The sequence below is a fragment of the Onychomys torridus genome, chromosome 14 (assembly GCF_903995425.1).
Source record: "Onychomys torridus chromosome 14, mOncTor1.1, whole genome shotgun sequence".
In the NCBI taxonomy this organism is placed as follows: domain Eukaryota; kingdom Metazoa; phylum Chordata; class Mammalia; order Rodentia; family Cricetidae; genus Onychomys; species Onychomys torridus.
The window spans coordinates 69,444,154-69,462,912 of NC_050456.1; the positions used below are offsets into that span (position 1 = coordinate 69,444,154).

General features: G+C 48.7%; 1 protein-coding gene across 1 annotated transcript in view; it reads left to right on the forward strand.

Annotated features, from left to right (window-relative positions):
* Rin3 (Ras and Rab interactor 3) overlaps positions 1 to 18,759 on the forward strand; it is a 110,327-nt gene that overhangs the window by 24,216 nt on the left and 67,352 nt on the right. The window contains exon 2 of the mRNA XM_036205992.1: positions 6,623 to 6,830. Coding sequence (XP_036061885.1) covers positions 6,623 to 6,830 — 208 coding nt within the window. The remainder of the gene's footprint in view (positions 1 to 6,622; positions 6,831 to 18,759) is intronic.

An 18,759-nucleotide genomic window follows, 5' to 3' on the forward strand; every position in this document is an offset into this window, starting at 1 on the left:
CTCTCTCATCAATGTGAACACTCTGTCTCCCTCCTCCTCCCTCTTCTTTTTCCCTGACTCAGTAGAACACCAAGTTTCAGGTCTTGGTTTTTTTTGTTGTTGTTGTTGTTTGTTTTTGTTTTTTGTTGTTGTTTGGTTTGGTTTTGCCTTACAGACCTCAGTGACCTATTCTCAGAGCTGAGGACCTATGTCCTTTTCACCTCTGCCCCAGGGATGAAATGGGAAATGAGCACCAACACGGTCTTTGGATTTTGTGCACTGGGGAGGTGGGGGATGTGTCGGTTGCCTTGTGAGAGCTGAAGATTGCCTGCCTGGAAGTTTATCTTACAGATTTATAGAATTATCTTATAGACTGGCACTTTTGGGGGATGCACATGGTGTGTGTAGGTGTGGTACCTGTGAGCAGGTATGTGTATCTGTTCATGTGTGCATCCATGCATGCTAATATGGTGACTGGAGGTTGTTGCTGGATATCTTTCTCCATCATTCACTACCTTATTTTTTGAGACTCATCTGTCACCGAACCTGGAGCTTGCCATTTTGGCTAGATGGCTGACCAGCCAGCTCCAAGGATCTCCCCATCTCTGCCCCTCCCTCCGGCACTAGGTTACAGACACATACTCTCACACTTGTCTTTTGTATGTGTGCTGGGGATCTGAACTCAGGTCCCCCTGCTTGCACAAAAAGCATGTTACCTACAGCCAGCATCCCGCCCCGGGCATCTGCTTTCTCCCATTTTTTAAATTGGTACATACTGTAGCAGTGGTGGCCTTTGTGGCCTTTGTCACCATCTGTGACCGCGTCTCACGTCTCAGATCTGATAGATTGTCATGTGAGGGCGCATAACCTTCCACTCTTAGGGTATGTGTGTTGTCGCCGCACGCCCCCCCCCCCCCCCCCCCCCCCCCCGCCTTGCCTAGCTTTTAGGTCCTGAGAAATGGTCCTCCTTAGCTGCTGTCTGTTTTGCTTCACACTAAGTGAGGCACAGTGGGCAGAGGAATGGGTAGATCTGGGAGCAATGAACAGGCAAGTATAGGTACTCCTGGGAGAAGCACATGTGACCATTAACCTAGTTACCTAGCAAGAGCTAGCTGAACTGTTCCCATGGGCCAGACTTCACCAACTCCATGGAGCAGACGAGAAGACTGTTGGTTTAAAATGATTTTCGTCATAGAAACAATATGTAATCATTATAATGATTTGAGCCACACCCCCTGCACATCTCAGAACTGTCTATTAATGATGCCTTGCATGGCCATCTGCAAATTATTCCTTGTGCATATTTATATGTCTCTGTATGTATCTGTTCCCAAATAAGATTTAAAAAAACAATTATTGAATTTTCTTTGCCAGCTACATAAAGATATGCAAATGTGGAACTTTAAAAACATCACCTTTTTCAAAAGTTAAAGATTTTAAGTTGTAAAAAACAAGCCTATTTTTATTGCATTGATCATTTAATTATTTATGGCATGTGGGGTTATGTGTACTATGAAGTTCCCGTGGAGTTCAGAGGACAAGTTGTAAGAGTCAGGTCTTTCCTTCCACCATGTGGGTCCTGGGGATCGAACGCAGATCTTCAGGCTTGCCAGCAAGCCCTTTTACTCACTAAGCCATTTCACTGACCCGATTTTTGGGAACTAGTGCAATGGTTAGAAACACATTCCAGAGCCTGACCCCAGGGTGTCTCATCTTAGGACCCTTAACTTGATCCTGCCTGCAAAGACCCTTTCTCCAAGTCTCATGCATGGGTACTGGGGTTGAGATTTAGACTCTCTTTGGGGCACTTGGCTCAGCCTTGTGCAGCAGGTGTGAGGGTCACAGAGAGTTCACATCATCTCTGTGAAGCTCTTCCTGCCTTCTCTGTGGAGCCCTGTGCAGAGTGTCCAGGCCTTGCCAGAAGTCATGATGATAGGTGGGGTGACATGGCTTGTTTCCTAGACCTTCCATCTCTCAAACCCTCCACTTTCTGTCCAAGTCTACACAAGAGGTCTCAGTTCGCCCAGTAAAGCTTCCAGGAGCTCACCAGGCAGCCAAAGTCTGTGGCTCTTGGCCAGGAAACTTCTGCGCTCTCCTTCAGGCAGGTGGTAGCCAGCCAGCACCCAGGCTGTTACCCCACTGCTCTGTCTTCTTCCCACTTGGGTTCATTAGGCCTGTGACAGGGCCCACTCCTCCCTTCCAGAGCTGCTCAGAACATCCTGGAGAAGCCAGGTGCTGAGGTACACTGTGGACTTGTTGGGCAACTGACCACAGGCACATGGAGGCAGCAGAGTGTCCCTGGACAGCTGTGGGAAGGGAAGGCTATGAGGCCACTAGAGCCATTGCTTGAGGTCACATTGGAGGAGCATCTGTCCTGGAGGGCTTCTCTTTGTGGCAGAGCTCCTTTGTAACCCCTGGCCTAGTTCCTTCCTGCTGTCAACTCCATTCATGATGGCCTCGTCACTGTCACATGTCACGTCTGCTTGCTTCTTTATCTACAATCAAAGATCTCAGGGTACGGCAGCCTCAGCATCTGCTGTCAGGAGGGAGGGCGTGGGTGTCAGAGTCTCTGCTTTGCCAGCCGATGACAGGCACAGTGCCAAGAGGGTTCAGCCGCCACCACTGACAGCAGGAGTCACGGCCACAGGCAGAGCTCAGAGTGGGCCAGCTCAGCGTGTGCAATCACACCTCCTGCCTGTTCCCTGTGGACAGTTGAGAACTCAGGTTTCCCTGTGTCATCTGTCTCTAGCTTGGTTATGACAGAAACCATGTGGCTTTGTCCCTTGGTTCCTGCCACTCTTCCAACCTAGTATGAAGTCCACACCTCCCTGAGGCCTTGGTTTCTCCAACTTCTATACCTTGCCAGGAGGTAAGGACTGTGGCCTTTGACATCTTACAGAGTCCTCTAGGCAAAAAACAAACAAACAAAAAACCACCATCCTAAGGGCTCTGAGCCAGCCTCTGTCATGTTCACACTTAGCATGGACCCCGAGGAACCTCAAGGAGCTGACCTTCTGGAAAGCATCTTTGGCGCCAGTGTTGGGCTGACCCATGGTGCTTGTCACTGCCAGCTGTGTGGACCACCCTGGCCTTGCCTGTTCATCCACCAGCTGCACATAGGGCATGAGAAGAGTCTTCCCTGGGGTCTACTTGGTCAAGAAACTTGGATTCTCTTGGCAACTGTGTCTGCATTCATGCCAGGCTGCATGTTTCCTGTACACTCGAACTCATGGGTTGCCACCAGGGCCAGAAGTCTCGGACACAAGACAGCAGCACACAGCATGTGAGCACCATTCACGCCAGTCAAATGTGCCGGAAGTCCTCATATGAAGTCTGCACACAGTAGGGGATTGCAGCAGGAAGAGAAGAATGGCAGCTGGAGAGTCAAAGGATAGGAACACAATAGCTAGCTAGCTCTGCTAAATTACAGGAAGCACTATGCTAAATCTTCAACAGACTGCGTCAGAGCTGCACAGTCATCCTGCCAAGCAAAGACTTTTTTTTTTAAATGGTAATTAAACTGAAGCTCAGAGAGGTAAGATAATGAGCCTAAAGCCACACAGCGTGAATTTAGATCCAGGCTTCTGGTTCAGCAATCAAGCTTCATTTGAATGGGCTTCACAGGATGCGAAGAATTTTATCTTAGTTTCCTGAAGAAGTAAAAATGAATGTTAAACATGCAGAAGAGCAGATTTTGTAATGAACAGTCATATCTACCACTTATCCTTAATGTTTTTCCCTGTTTGCGTTATTACGTGCCTTCATCTATCTGAAAGTTCCCTTTGTTTTTGTGCATTCCAGAGGAAGTTCTAGCCCTCCCTGAATATGTTAGCATATGGGTTGTTAACTACAGAGTTCAGTAGATGACTGCTCTCTACTGCTTTAGTATAAAATGGATGTGAGCAAAGTAAATAAACACACAGATGGAAGTATGTACCATTGGAACTTCACATTGACTTGTGGGATCTGTCTTCTTTGCCTGTGGCTTTGATGTACTGTTGGCATTCGTGATTCACCCACGTGGCTATTTATCAGTGGATATCTTTATTGCTAGCTGTTCCCTTGTGTGGGGAGCCCAGCCTCTTCCTCCTCCTTCCATCGATGGGTCCCCGGGCCAGTTTGGAGTTATTGTAAGTTAAGCTGCTGTGACCATTTCCTTATCCATCTTTTTACAGACGTGGGCTTTTGTTCCTTTGGGGACCATACTGAGGAGTGGGACCTGCCATGGAGACCATGTGTTCAGGTTGTGACAACTTGCCCTGTCATTTTGCAAAGTGGTTGTACCAATGTACATTTGTACAAGCAAATCTGAGAGCCTTCTGGTACCTGAGCCATCCTGAGCAAAAGTGGTGGGGGTGGTCCTTATTTCAGTCAATCTTCTGGTCACACCATGGTGTCACCTTATGGTTTTAATTTGCGTGTCCCTAATAACCAAGGATTTCTAGCACCTTTTCACCTGCTTATTGGCCCATGTATGTCGTCTGTGGAGAATCTGTTCAGATCTTTTGACTTCCCTTTTTTAATTGACTTGCTTGTCACTCATGAAGTATGTGTTTTGCAAATATTTCCCTCCAGATAGATGGGCAGAGGTGTATGCATGTGTCTGTGTGCACATGTTTAGGTGCACGTGTCTGTGGAGGGCAAAGGACAAACTTGGGTGTTCTTCAAGCACCTTCCACCTTGATTTTGGAGACAGGATGTGGTGGTTTGAATAAGAATGGCTCCCATGGGCTCATATATTTGTGATGCTTAGTCATCATGGAGTGGCACTACTTGAAAAGAATCAGGAGGTGTGGTCTTGTTGGAGTGGGTGTGGCCTTGTTGGAGGTTGGAGGAAATGTCAATAGGGATGGGCTTTGAGCTTTCAAAAGCCCAAGCCAGGCCCAGAGCCCCTCTCTTCCTGCTGCCTGTGCATTCACATGTAGGACACTCAACTACTTCTCCAGCACCATGTCTGCCTGCACGCTGCCATGCTCCCTACCATGATGACAATAGACTAAACCGCTGAAACTATAAGCCAGCCCCAATTAAATGCTTTCCTTTGTAAGTGTTGCTGTGGTCATGGTGTCTCATCACAGCAAGATCTCTCACTGGCCTAGAACTTGCCAAGGAGGCTAAACTGCCTGGTGAGGAAGCCCCAGACATCCACCTGTATCTACCTCCTCAGTGCTGGAACTGCAAGTGTGTGCCACCATGCCCAGCTTTTTATATGGATTCTGGGTATCAAACTCCGATCTCATGCTTGCCTGGCAAATACTTTATCTCCAGTCACCCCAGACCTGGGTAGAAGTTTCAACTCTAATTCAACAATTTTTTTAATATAGTAGTTGTTTTTGACATCTTGTCTCACATCTCTGCTTATCAGCTGCAGTGAGTCAAGACCCCCATGGTAATTATAGGCAGACAGGCAGTTTAAGCAGGTGACTAGAGAAAGATATGTAGGTTCTATGGGGGGTGATGGAGAGCTGCCTTTCAGGGGGTCCTTTCAGGATGAGAATGCCTTGAATAATAGGGCACTGGCCTGAGTTCTTTAGGAAGTGGGAGCCACAGAAGCTTTTAGAGTGGGGTTGCACAGTGTTAGGTCCTCATGACTCAAACTAGAGTCTGGAATAGTTTCCACTCGGTAATCCGAGAGCAGCAGCATACAGCTCATGATGCAGAGAGGACTGAGTGGGAGAGGGAGAGGCATCACCTCTATAGGTCCGCAAAAATCCCAGGCTTAGGAAGCTCAAGGTCCAATCCAGGGAACAGGGTGTCAGAGGCTCCTCCCCTCAACACTGGGGCTCTAGAGGAGCTGCTTGAATACTCAGAGCCAAGGCTCCCAGTGACTCCAGAACTCCTGGGGTCCCCTGCCCCCTTAACTTCATCTTCCAAAGTCACCCCGTCACCTGCCCCTATCCCTGACATTTCTCCTGGACACCTCTCCCCCAACACCTGCACTTTTCAGTCTAAAGTCACTGTGTACTGGGATCCTCCTTGGCCTTCCAGCAACACCCCCCCCTCTGACGCCCTTCCCTGCAGTTCTGCTGTCCAGACTGCCCCACCCACTACCTCCTTTCCCTCTGAAATGCAAATGCATGGATGGTTTGTGGGGTTCCTCTCTCTCTCTCTCTCTCTGCCTCTCACCACTTTGCACACTGGTCACCTGGGCCTAGAATGCTCTCAGCCCATATTTTCAGTATGGACCAGTCACTCTTAACCCAGTGACCAATGTGTGTCAAGTCACATTAGCTGGTACAGGTCTCTCTCATTCATGGTGGTAACTACATGGGCGTGGACAGGTCAAAATGGAGCTAGCTGTATACAAGCCGTGTGTACATCTCATAGCCTGCCAGTTGTTCTTCAATTGAAAGGTTTCAAAACCCTTTTTCAAGGATCTACTCAGATGCTGCCGTGTTTCTTTGAGTCCACTGGGCTGAAACTAGCCAGTGTGTCCACTCTACTCCTGTTTCTGTGTGTCTTACTTGCTGTAACGATACATGCCTTAGGTGGAGACTTGTCTGTTGATATCATTCCCCAAAAGGGCCCTGGCCATATAGATGTTAAATGAGCAAATGGGGTCAATTCAGTCCCTACTTGTTGTCCATCCTCCCATGGCCCTCTGAAGGATGCACTGACCATTTGATTCTATGTCCTATCTCAGTCCTGTTTCAGATGCTGGCAAAGGAGAGGGAGAAGAAGACGAGGAGAAAGATGGCATGAGGCTTGGTTTGCCAACAACCCCAAAGAACTGCATCCCACGCCGGGGCATCAGTGTCCTGGAGAAACTGGTGAAGACCTGCCCTGTGTGGCTGCAGCTAGGGCTAAGCCAGGCAGAGGCTGCCAGGATCCTACAGCGGGAGAGCGCTGGGGTAAGTCAGCTCTGTCCACTCCAGTGAGGCAGGTATAACTGTGAAGAGCTCAGGATGTACCATGGTTCATCAGCAGATGCTCTGGAGTCGGGCTTTGGGGTGGACAAATGGCCCTATATTTCTGGGACTCATTTTTGTTTCTTTGAAATGGAAGCTTTAATATCTCCTCTCCATGTGCTATTCTTAGTACATAGGAAGAGAGAGTGAACAGTAGATAGTGGATGGGTGAGTGGATGGGTGGGTGGGTGGGTGAATGAGTGGATGGGTGGGTGGGTGGGTGAATGAGTGGATAGGTGGGCAGATGGGTGAGTGGATGGGTGAATGAGTGGATGGGTGGGTGGATGGGTGGGTGGGTGGGTGAATGAGTGGATGGGTGGGTAGGTGGGTGAATGGGTGAGTGGATGGGTGGGTAGATGGGTGGTTGGGAACATGAATAGATGAAATGATGGCTAAACAGACAGAGATGACCAGATGACAGTTGATAGGATGAGTCAGAGCACCTCCCCTGCTCCTCCTGCACCCCCACACATTTTCTCAAATGCTATTCCCTTTTGAAAACAGCATGTAATTTGTTTTAATTATAAAAGTGATCCATATATGCATTTGTTATTTTAAAAAAAAAAAAAAAACAAGCTGGACAGAAATGAACAAAATTGTCAGAAGTAAAATGTCTAATGAAGGCTTTTCCACCTACTCAAGGCCAACTCACTCCCCAGAAGGCATTTTAAAAAGTTAAGGCAAAATATACATCATATCACATCACATAAAAACAGACATTTAAAGTGTACCACAGGCATTTAGTATGCTGTGCATTAGTATGCGGCTACTGCCTCCATCTGGTTCTGAGACATTCTCTTCAGCTCAAAAGTCAGTCCTGTCTCCATTAAGCAGCACCTATCTACTTCCCCCTCCACCCCAGGACCCACTATGCTTCCACAATCATTCTGACAGACACCAACATTGTATCCTTTTAGTCTTCTTCCAGACAGTGTCCCACACCCTAGCAGCCATATTCCCCAAAGATTCACTGTGTCCAAGGCTCTCTCCCATGACCCCTAACTACCTAAGGCAACTATTACTGCAAACAAGGAGAGTTTCTATCCTGCTAGTAACTCCCCAAATACCCAGCAGCCACTTCCCAAATTACCACACAGAGGCTTATATTAATTATAAATACTTGGCCAGTAGCTCAGGCTTATTACTAACTCTTACCCTTAAATTAATCCATATTTCTGTTTATGTTCATGGCTTGTTACCTCATTTTTACATGTCCTGCTTGCCCGGCAGCAGCTGGCTAGTGTCTCTGCTGTTTCCACCTTCCTTCTTCCCATCATCCTCAGTTTGGCTTTCCTACCTAACTTCCTGCCTGTCAGCTTTTTATTAACCAATGAGAGTAATACATATTGCTACTACATCCCAGGAGACACCAGGATGGAGTAGCATAGCCAGGGTTTGAACCTGGGCTGTCTGAGGGCTCCTAAAATCTATCTCACACTGTGTCTGATACTGGAGACTCTTGCTTCTTAGCTGTTCTCATCTGGGTGTGGCTTGTGGCACTTCTCTGTCTCCTGGAAGTCATCCTCCATCTAGAACTTAGGGCTCAGATTTTCCCACCCCCAAATATATTAGATCCACAGAGCTGTCATTTGTGCCTGAAAACTGGGAAGACTGGAATCCAGGGACCTCTAGCCAAGTCCCAGCCACCCTGCCACAGGGTGTAGGGCTGGGAAGGTGATAATATCCCTGAGCCCATCCAGCCTACCCCAGCCCATAGGTTAGCCTGAGTGTCCATGGATGCCTCTTTTTCCACAGGGGTGCAACAGCAGGAAGCAGGGAGGCAGGGAGATGCCATGGCCCAGAAAACAAACCCACTGCTTATTCCTCCCTCTAAAGGTTTCTAGTCCTTCAGTGACTGGGGCCCACACAGCAGGAATCCCTGGCAGCCTGCACCTTCCCCTGTGAGACAGGATTACTCCTCCATTCTTGTGAGGAGGCAGCTTAAAGGCAGGCCAAGGAGCAAGCTGGTGCCCAGTGTATTATTAGTTGATTTTCTGTGGCTGTGACCAGCACTGTGATGGTCCCAGAGGAACTGTCATGGAGAAGTGGCAGGCATGGCTACTGGAGTAGCCAGCTAAGAGTTAACATCTTGACCCACAAGCACAGAAGCAGAAAGAGCAACCCAGACATAGGTAAAACTTGTTACTCTCAAAGCCCACCCCAGTGGCATACATGCTCTAGCAAGGCCACGCCTCCTGAAACCAACCCAAACAATGCCATCAAGTGGGGGCCAAGTATTCAAATGCCTGACACTGTGGAGGGACAGTTATCATTCAGACCACCACAGCTGGCCCTTAGGAAGGGTATGTCTAGGGTGTGTGAAGAGGGTCTAGTCACAGAGTAGTAAGGAACAGATCCACCCCACCCCACCCCAACCCCACCCCACCCCACCCCAGCCCCAGTCTCTGGAAGAATACCCGTGGGAGTCATGCCACAAACTGGGGCAATAGACATTGTGGTCTTGTCAGAAGTCTTTCTGTGGCTAGAGTTAGGCTCCGTGGTAGTGTAAATGCTGTGTTTAGCAAGCACCCCCATTTTCCCCATGCCATCCTTTCTTCAAAAAGCACAGGAATTTGACATCTTCCCAGGCCCCTAAGAGCAGAGATGGTTCTGTTGGGTTGTTTGTGAGTACCGTCCCTGTGCTATCCCCGATGTCACCTTGTCATTAGTAGGCTCTGCTTTTATCCTATTTCAGGAGCCATGAGGAGGCCTGAGTTGTTTCCTCAGTGCCAGCTTTTTAGAACTATTGGTGTCCAGAAAAGCGTCCTCAAGAAGCCACAGAAAGCAAAAGAGGCTGGCAGAGGTTATATACACTAACTGAATCCCCCTGGAAAGCAGTGTGGAGTGTACGCCTCGGGGCTCTGCCACCTGATGGTCTGGGAGTGTTGTGCTGTTCATCAGTCTATTACTATTATATGGGTTTGACAGTTCATTTTCCCATCCTTTCTCTCTGCCTGTTCTGTGAGAACAATCACCTGCCAAGAACGGCCCTGAGGTCAAGAGATGTGGAGCTGTCAACAGGAGGCAGGGCTAGGATTTGAAGTCTAGGGAAAGCCAGGTGCTGGGTGGGCAGCAAGGCTGCTAGTCCTGGGGAGTGAGGTCACCTGCCTCAGGTGATGAGGCTGGTGAGTGGTGGCCTACCTGGGGCAGAGTGGGGACTAGACCAGCAAAGGAGAAACAGGAAGGAAGCAAGCACAGTCACCCTCATATCTCCATATTGCGTCTGCACATTAACCTTGGATGGGAATGTTGATGGGGACAGTTGCATCTGCACTGAACAGTACAGACTAAAAGATACAGCCTAACTCCCGTTTGCACAGCATCGGGCTGGCTCAGAGTTGACAAATGATCCCGGAAAGGTTTAGAGACAAGAGGAGGATGTGAGCAGGTTGTATAGAGATTCAGGTGTCTTAGCTAAGGACAGGGATGGGTTCTGAAAGGTGAACACTAGGCTATTTTATCATTGTTGAGCCAACATCCCATAACATACTTACACAAGCTAAGATGGCCACGTGCCAATATTATCTGAACTTTGTAGCCATTTCTGTCAACTAGACATAATCAGCATCCCCCTCTCCAAATGAGGAAGTTGAGGTACAGAGATGTTGCCTAAAGTCACACAGCTAGGAGAGTGGGGCTGGAGAATATAGCTCAGTGAGTTCCAGGCCAGTGTAAGACTCTATACCAAAGAAAAAGGAAAGAGAGGCACATGGTGTGATCTTCAAAGATGCTGGGAAAGCCCTTTGCTGCACTGTATGGTTCCCACAGAACCAGCGTGATGAGGTCATTATTTTGAAAAGCACAGACACCATGGGTGGTCCCTATGCTTTAAGACAGCCCAGAGATCTCCTGGGTCCACCCCCTGAAGCATGGGAGAGGCAGCCTTTGTCATGCCTAGAGCCAGCTCTCTTGCCCATGCCCAGTGTCTGTGTGACCTTGGCCACATCTACTTCCTTCCTCTACTCCCAGCAGCCTCTTCTCTGATAAGGAGTTGGGAACACTGTGGCCCTTTTTAAAAGAAAAAAAAAATCATATGTATCCAGCAACAGAAAGTTGCCTTTATTTCTTCTGCACTCAGGCTGGTTTGTTGTTTTAGTTAGCATGGTTTTAGAGTTATGGAAAAGTTGCAAGCCCAGAACAGAGAGTGCCCTGTACCCTGAGAATAGAGCATGCCCTGTGCCCACCCACATGCAAGCTCTGCCGCTGACAGCAGCTAACCAACACTTGCCACAGTTACTGTACCAGTCCTGGTACATTAGTGTCAGCTAAAGCCTGGGCTTGCTTTTGCCTGATGTCCTCTGTCTGCCCCAGGACCCTCTCCAGGACATACTTGCCATGCAGTTATCACCTCTTCTTTGACCCCTCTTGCTGAGGACAGTTAGTGAGATCTGAGGAGGACAAATGGGGCATTTAGCAGGATGTCCTCCATTGGAGTTTGTCTAATGATTAGGCATGAGTTGACAAGTCTTGGTGGAGTTACAGAGACGAAGCTAATGCCAGCCCAGCATTCAAAGGTTCTGTGTTAGTCATGACTTTTGCTGCTGTGATGAATTCCCGAGAGTTAAAAACAGATTAAAAGATAAAGGACTTACATGGGCTCATGATTTGAGAGATCTAAGTTTGTATTTGGTTAACATTGCTATAGGCCCAAAGTGATGCTGAATGGTGTGACAGAGAGCCAATGATGAACAAAGCCCATCAGCCTATAGTAGACAGGAAGTCACAGAGCAAAGCCAATCACCTCATGGTGGACAGGAAGTGATGGACCAAAGTCTATCAAGTCATGGTGGACAGAAAGTGATGGAGCAAAGCTTATCAATTCATGGTGGACAGGAAGTGACAGAGCAAGGCCCATCACCTCATAGTGGACAGGAAGTGATGGAGCAAAACCCATCACCTCATGGTAGATAAGAAGTGATGGAGCAAAGCCCATCACCTCATGGTGGACAGAACACACATAGCCAAACAGGAAGGACTTAGGGCCATATAAGGACCCATCCCCAAATGACCTATGTCCTTTAGCCAAACCACATCTCCTAAGGTTTCCAGAGCTCTGAATTGGCACACTAAGTCAGAGACCTTGGCTTCAAGTGTTCAGTGAATCTGTAGGGGACATTTCCTATTCAAACCACAACAGGTACCAAATAGCAATGCAATTCATCCTGGTGGCATTGGCTTTGCCTGCCCACTGCCAGTTTGTGACGTCTCTCCACCTCAACCTCATTCTTGCCCTTCTCTGTCCCTAATCTTTGGAAGGAAAGTCACTCTGCTGTAAGGAAGGGCATTGCACCCTGCCTCCTGGATGACAGGGCTTCAAAGACATTAGAGTTCTGCATAAGATTCATCTCTCTCCCCTTGTCTGCATAATCATGCCCATCAATATGAAATCCTAAAACTAGTTTTATACTTCGGGTGCAAACTAATTTTCAACCTTGTGTTTACACCCCTACTATGGTGGCCAAAGGTCAACCACAGGTGTTGTTTATCAGGTTGGCATTTATTTACTTATTGAGAGTCTCATAGAACCTGGTTTCATTGTACCTTCAATAAGAAGGCAAGGCTAGGCCAGGTGGTGATGGCACACGCCTTTAATCCCAGCACTCAGGAGGCAGAGCCAGGTAGATCTCTGTGAGTTCAAGGCCAGACTGGTCTACAGAGTGAGATCCAGGACAGGTACCAAAACTACACAGAGAGACCCTGTCTTGAAAAACCAAAAAATGATAGAATGCAAGGGTAGCTTGCCAGTGAGCCCCAGAGATCCTCTACTTGTGTCTGCCTCCTCGGTGCTGGGATTTAGTGTGTGCCACCACCTTTTGCAAGGATTCTGGGGAGCAAACTCAGGTCCTAATGGCTTGATGGCCCGCAAGACAAGCGTTTTACCCGCTAAGCTGTCTCCCTAGACCCTAATATGCAATTCTGTGGAAAGCTGTCCACAGAAGTCTCTCACATGGATTGTGATGATCAGCTTTTGTTAGCCTGACACGATCTAGGGTCATCTGGGAAAGGGAATTTCAGTTGAGAAAATGGCTCCATCAGATTAGCTTATAGGCAAGTCAGAGGAGCATTTTCTTGTTGATGACTACTATTGGAGGGCCTGGGCCACTGTGGGTGATGCCACCCCTAGGCAGGAGACCCTAGGTTGTATAAGAAAGCAAGCAGAACATGCTCGTGAGCAGTATTTTGCCACGGTCTCTGCTTTGGTTCCTGAGTCCAGGTTCCAACCTCAGTTCCTGCCATGACTTCCCTCAATAATGGACTGTGAGCGATAAGATGAAATAAACTCTTTCCTCTCCAAGATACTTTTGGTCACAGTGTTTATCACAGCCATAGAAAGTAAACAAGGACATGGCTCCTGTGTCCCTTGGACCCCAGCACTCCACAATTGTGAGTAGAGGTATCCTTGCCTGCTTTCTGTTGGAGCACTTCCTTATTTTCTGGCCATACAAGATGCTGTTATCTTGTACACACTCTGCCTCAGCCCAGGGACCAGCCATATCCTGTGTCTCCAAGGACTTCTGCTTCCTTTGATTAAGGAACTCTCCGAGAAGCCAAGGTCTGTGTGTGACCTAGATCTGTTATGACTGAATTGTCATCATTTCTCGGTTGAAAGCTAGTTTTCATTGATTGATGTATCTCTTTATGGAGGAGGGATGCACATGCCACAGTGGGAGTGTGGAGCTCAGAGGACAACTTGTGGGAGTTGGTTCTCTCCTTCCACCATGTGGGTTTTGGGGCTCAAACTCAGGTCGTCAGGTTTGGTGGCAAGTGTTTTTCCCTGCTGAGCTATCTCGATAGCCCTTAAAAGGTAGTCTTCAATAAGAGAAGCCTCTATGGTGGTGAGAGTTTAGCTTAAGAGCTGTGGGGATGCATGTTGTCAGATGGACTGGCAGACGATGGTTTGGCAGATCGCAAGAGCGCTAATTCCATTCTGACAAGCTTCCTTGGTTATACAGGAAAGTCCTATTTCCCTCTGCATGGGATGAGGCTGAGGAAGGTGGCATTGACAGTGGTGGGGAGGTTCAGTGGTCCCCTTTCTCACCCTTGTGGCAGCCTTGTGAACAGGGGCACACTCTCCATCCACCCTTAGGAGACAGCCCTGTGAGGGGAACATATGACCTGAGTTTGGCTTCCAATTGTGGTGTCTCATTTGGTTCCACCACTGGCTGCCTTCAGAGGCCAAAAAAAACTTACAGCATCAGCCCCCCACCCCAAATGCTTAGTCCTTTGGCTTGGCTTAAAAAGTCGGGATTCTTCCATCTAACATCCCCAGACCTGCTGGGTGATGGGTGGAGGGGCGCTCTATGTGGGCCTGGGACATTTTGTCTCCCCCCCTCAGTGCTTGAGAAGCTAATCCATCCGTTGGCACCAAGTTGTGTTTCTCCTCTCTAAAAGAGGAGCCATTGGCATGCTTTAAAAGTTCCCAAGGTGATCCGAGCTGTGGCCAGCCTTGAGAAATGCTGCCTGGGCCTTACCATGGCCATTTTGTAAGTCAGAGGAATGATGAGCTGCAGTTTCTCCATGTCTTATAAATGAATCTTTGTCAGTGTGTCCTTCAGTCCATTTCCAGGTCTCTGATCTTCTGCATGCACTCCCCAGCTCTGTTGGGGTGGGAACCCTGGGGTGAGAGGTCCTTGGCTGCAGATGAACTACCACAACTAAATGAGCCCAGGATGGCCACTGGGCTGCCTACCTAGCCCTGCAGTTCTTGCCTTAACCAAACTAGATGCATCCTCATAGGCATGATGGGAAATTCCTCCAGCTGTAAAGAGCTCTGGTCCAAAATGAAAGATGAAAACAGCCACTTAGAGTATATCTAGATAGGAGTTTTTATTTATTTGAGGGAATTGCTGTGGCCATGTAATTCTTTGCCTGAGTCTTTTTCCATCCCAGCTATTGTTGAAAACATTGACCTATTCAAAACCTATCCTATCTTATCCCAGTACTTGGGAGGCAGAGGCAAGGTAGGTGAATCTCTATGAGTTCAAGGCTCCATACCCTGTCTCAAAAGGAAATCAGGCAGGGTACGATCTATTGTTGGACATGCCTGCAATCACAGCTCTCAGGAGGCAGAAGCAGGGGACTCACTGCAAGTTCAGTGTTCTGCTGGGCTCCATAGCATGTTTCGGTCTAGCTTGGACTACCCAGCAAGACACTGTGTCAAAAAGCAGGACAACAAAGATACTCCATACTAGCCATGACAGACAGGGAAGGATTCTGAGTTGTCTGTACCAGCCTTAGATTGCCTTAATTCATCACAACATGAACTCTCATGCAACCTTGTGGGGAGGGGCTGGGAAGGCCCCCAACATGCCGGAGGAAGAAGAGCATTGGAATCCTACATGGTTTTCTTCCCTACGGAGCCAGCTCAGAGAGGGCAGGTGACCTCCCTGACAACCCAGAGCAGTTCTGCATTGGAATTTAGAAGGACACAACTATTCAGACTCAGTGCCCAGGGCTCTCACCACTGTCTAGTTCAAAGTTCAGCCGGGGGAATCTTAGCTGTCACAGAAGTGAGACCCCAGTGTGGCATGTGGCCCAGTGGCTTACACTGTTCAGGGAAGGCCATTCTGCTTTCTAGGGGTTCCTAGTGGATTGTTGTGGGGGAGCTGATGAAAGGAGACGGGGACAGAGAAGCCAGACTCAGATGTCAGGTCAGGTAGGTGAGGACCCTGGGACCGGCGAGGTCTACTGGTGGCCTGGTGAATGGGGAAAATGGCCCAGGAGCAGGAACCTTGGCAGTGTGGGCAGTAGAGTGAACAGCTCTGTGACCAGTCACCCTGGTGAGCATCCAGGAATGAACAGAAGACCCTAGTGCCTGCTCCTGTCAACTGCATCCCCATGTTGCTCACTCTGGCTTCTCTCTGCTCAGAGCCGAGGCCCAAGGTCTGCAGTTTGGAATTAGGCCTGTATGGTTTCCTTGCCACAGGAGCCTCGTACCCATGTGATCATTCTTCCGGTTCAGAGATGCTTACAGGGGACAGAAACGCTAGATTTCCAGGCATGTGCTTCCAGATCTAGCCAGCAGCATTCTCTCCTGGGGTCTCCTGGGCAGGAATGAAGTCACAGACTGTGTGAGGGTACCCATCCCAACCCTGCTCACCTCTCCCAGGTCAGGGTAGGGCTGGCAGCTCCAGCCTGGAATCCCTCTTCAGCCCCTCTCTGAAACCAAGGGCCCAAGAGCCTCCTGTTAGCATAACCCCATGAAAGGACAGATGCCCCTGCCTCAGGAAGTTCCCAGGGTTTTGAAGCTCTGTACCAAGAACTGGAAACAAAGACCAGCTGTATTTCATATTGTGCCACACCCACTCAGACACTCATTCACACGCATTTCCTTCAGCCCTGCTGGTTCCCATGGATCTGTGGGCAAGGAGGCATATTGACCTTGAACCTCTGTCGAAGAAACAAAGTGACTTCATATTTGAGAAACATCTTTGGGACAGTTAAAGTTCAGTGTCTCGACCATTGTCTCTGGGCATGGAGTGATAGCTAATGGAAGCATCTAGAAACAAGTGGACAGACTAGCAACTCCTCTTCCCTTCTCTCCACTTCTGCTTCTGGTTCTCATGCTCTCTCCACCCTGCCTAGAAAAGAGAGGCTGACCACCCCCCACCTTCTCACTTCAGCTAACTTCCAGAAGGGCCAGGCATACCCATGAAGAAACAACCTTTAAGAACCTGGTGAGATAGGGGAGGGTCATGCCTGAGACCTAGAGTCAAGGGCCTGAGTTTAAAACCCATCTCTAGCATCTCCTGTGCTGTCTTAAGCATTACCTGGCTCTCTTTACCTCTGTTTTCTCATAACCACACCTCCTGTAGATTTAATATGAGAAGTTGCAAGTTCAGGCTTGGGGCCAACTGGGGAGATGATACATGTCAGCTGCTGTGGATCAGGAGCTGTGAGCTCACTGTGTGTTTTATTAACAACACTGCACTCATGCCTAAGATGACCTGGCAGTGTCATGGTGGGATTAATACTCAGTAGTTGTGGTAGCAGAATCTGGAACCTTAGGAGAGGTCTTTTCCAGAGCTTCCCACACTTGGGGTCATGTCCTCACACTTGGGGATGTCCCGGTGTCCTCACTCCTCAGCCAGCCCTCAACAGCTTGGCCACACTCCTGGCCTTGGGAATTCCAGCTGAGCTGTTTGGGACCTGAGCCCAGGAAACAGAGTCCAGGGGCAGTGTGAGCATGGAAAGAATGGGAACACAGACCAAGTGCTTCCCTTCTGTTGACAGTGTGTTCCAGGAGGCTAGGAATATTCCAGAAGGTGTCACCTGGGAAGGAAGGGTGGGCTTGGGAAGGGCCAGCTGGGCCTGCAAAGGACATTATTAAACAACGGTTTGTAACAAAGGAAGGGCCTATCATTATGATTGCACCTAGGAGGCCATTGCCTCTGGGGACCACTCGGAAGTGGAGCCACTACATGATCAGAAGTGGTACAGCCTAGGAGTCTATAAATAGATGGTTCCCATTCTGAGTTGTCCCTGGTGTCCGTGGTCAGCCAGTACTGGCTTAATGGAGCCCAGATACATGTCCCCTGGCCCAGAGGGTCATCTGTTGATTCTGTCAGCTCAGGAAGAATCTGTAGCAGAAGAGAACCTGGAAGAACTTCATTTCAGGTTAGTGCAGAGAGCCCTTGCATGGTGAAGGTCCTGGGTATCCTGAGGCTGGATCCCATTCAGCCCCTCACAGCCAGGAAGCCGTGACTAAGTTTATATTTATAGATTCCCAGGTTGTACCACTTCTGATTATGTACTGGCTCCACTTAGAATGGTCCCCAGAGGCTGTGGCCTCCCAGGCGCAGTCACAGTGAGAGGCCTCCCCATTGTTACAAACTGTTGTTTTATAATGTCCTGGCCAGGCCAGCCTTCCTGAGTTCATCCTGTGGTCCAGGCAGGCATTTGTTCAGGCTCAGGCACCACACCCTCCTGGGGTATAGTGGGCAGTGATGGTCAGGGTCTCTTCACTTCTTACCTGTAAAATGAGGGCCATAACAAAACTCACACCATGGGGTGATGGAGAAAATGGAGCCAGTGAGTATATGATAGACCCTGACAGTTCCTGCCATAGAGAGTTCCAGGTTAACTGTTGGCCATTTTTAGCAGTGACTGATAGCAAAGGTCCATAATCCCAGCTACTCGGGAGGTAAACCAGAGGATCAAAAGTTCAAGCAAGGCCCATGTGGGCTACAGAGTGTGTTCAAGTCCAGCCTGGGCAACTTAGTGAGACCTTGTCTCAAAGAAAAATGAAAGGAAGGCTGGGTCTGAAACTTAGTGGCAGGGCATTGCTACTTAGGACCCACGAGCCCTGTGTTCAGTCTCCAGTACCATAAAGTCCAAACAAAATAGCTAGTTTTATTTATTGATTTATTTATGTTTTTTTTTCAAGATGGGTTTCTCTGGTAGTCTTAACTGTCCTGGAACTCACTCTGTAGACCAGGCTGGCCTCGAACTCACAAAGACCGGCCTTGCCTCTGCCTCCCAAGTGCTGGGATTAAAAACTTGCACCACCACCACCTAACTGCTCTTTTTTGTTTTTGCAAAGGAGAAAAAGTATAAATTTTCTGATACCTATGATTGTTTCCAACAGACATTCCCCACCCCTCCCCTAGAAAAGCTGGATGCTAGAGCATGAGTTGAAATTCAACCAACTCCCAACTGTGAGGGCTTTTCTGAGTCCTGATCCTGGACCACTGGCATACAGAACCCCACCCTATCTGTGCATCAGCAGGGGAGAAACTGAGACTCCAGTCTGGATATGGGTCAGGTTCACTTTTCTCAAGGGATGTGTGACCGCTTCCTCTTTGAGTTTGTTTCAGATACCCTCTGGATGATTTCCACCCTGCCTCCATCCCTCCTTCCTCCCACCAAAGCT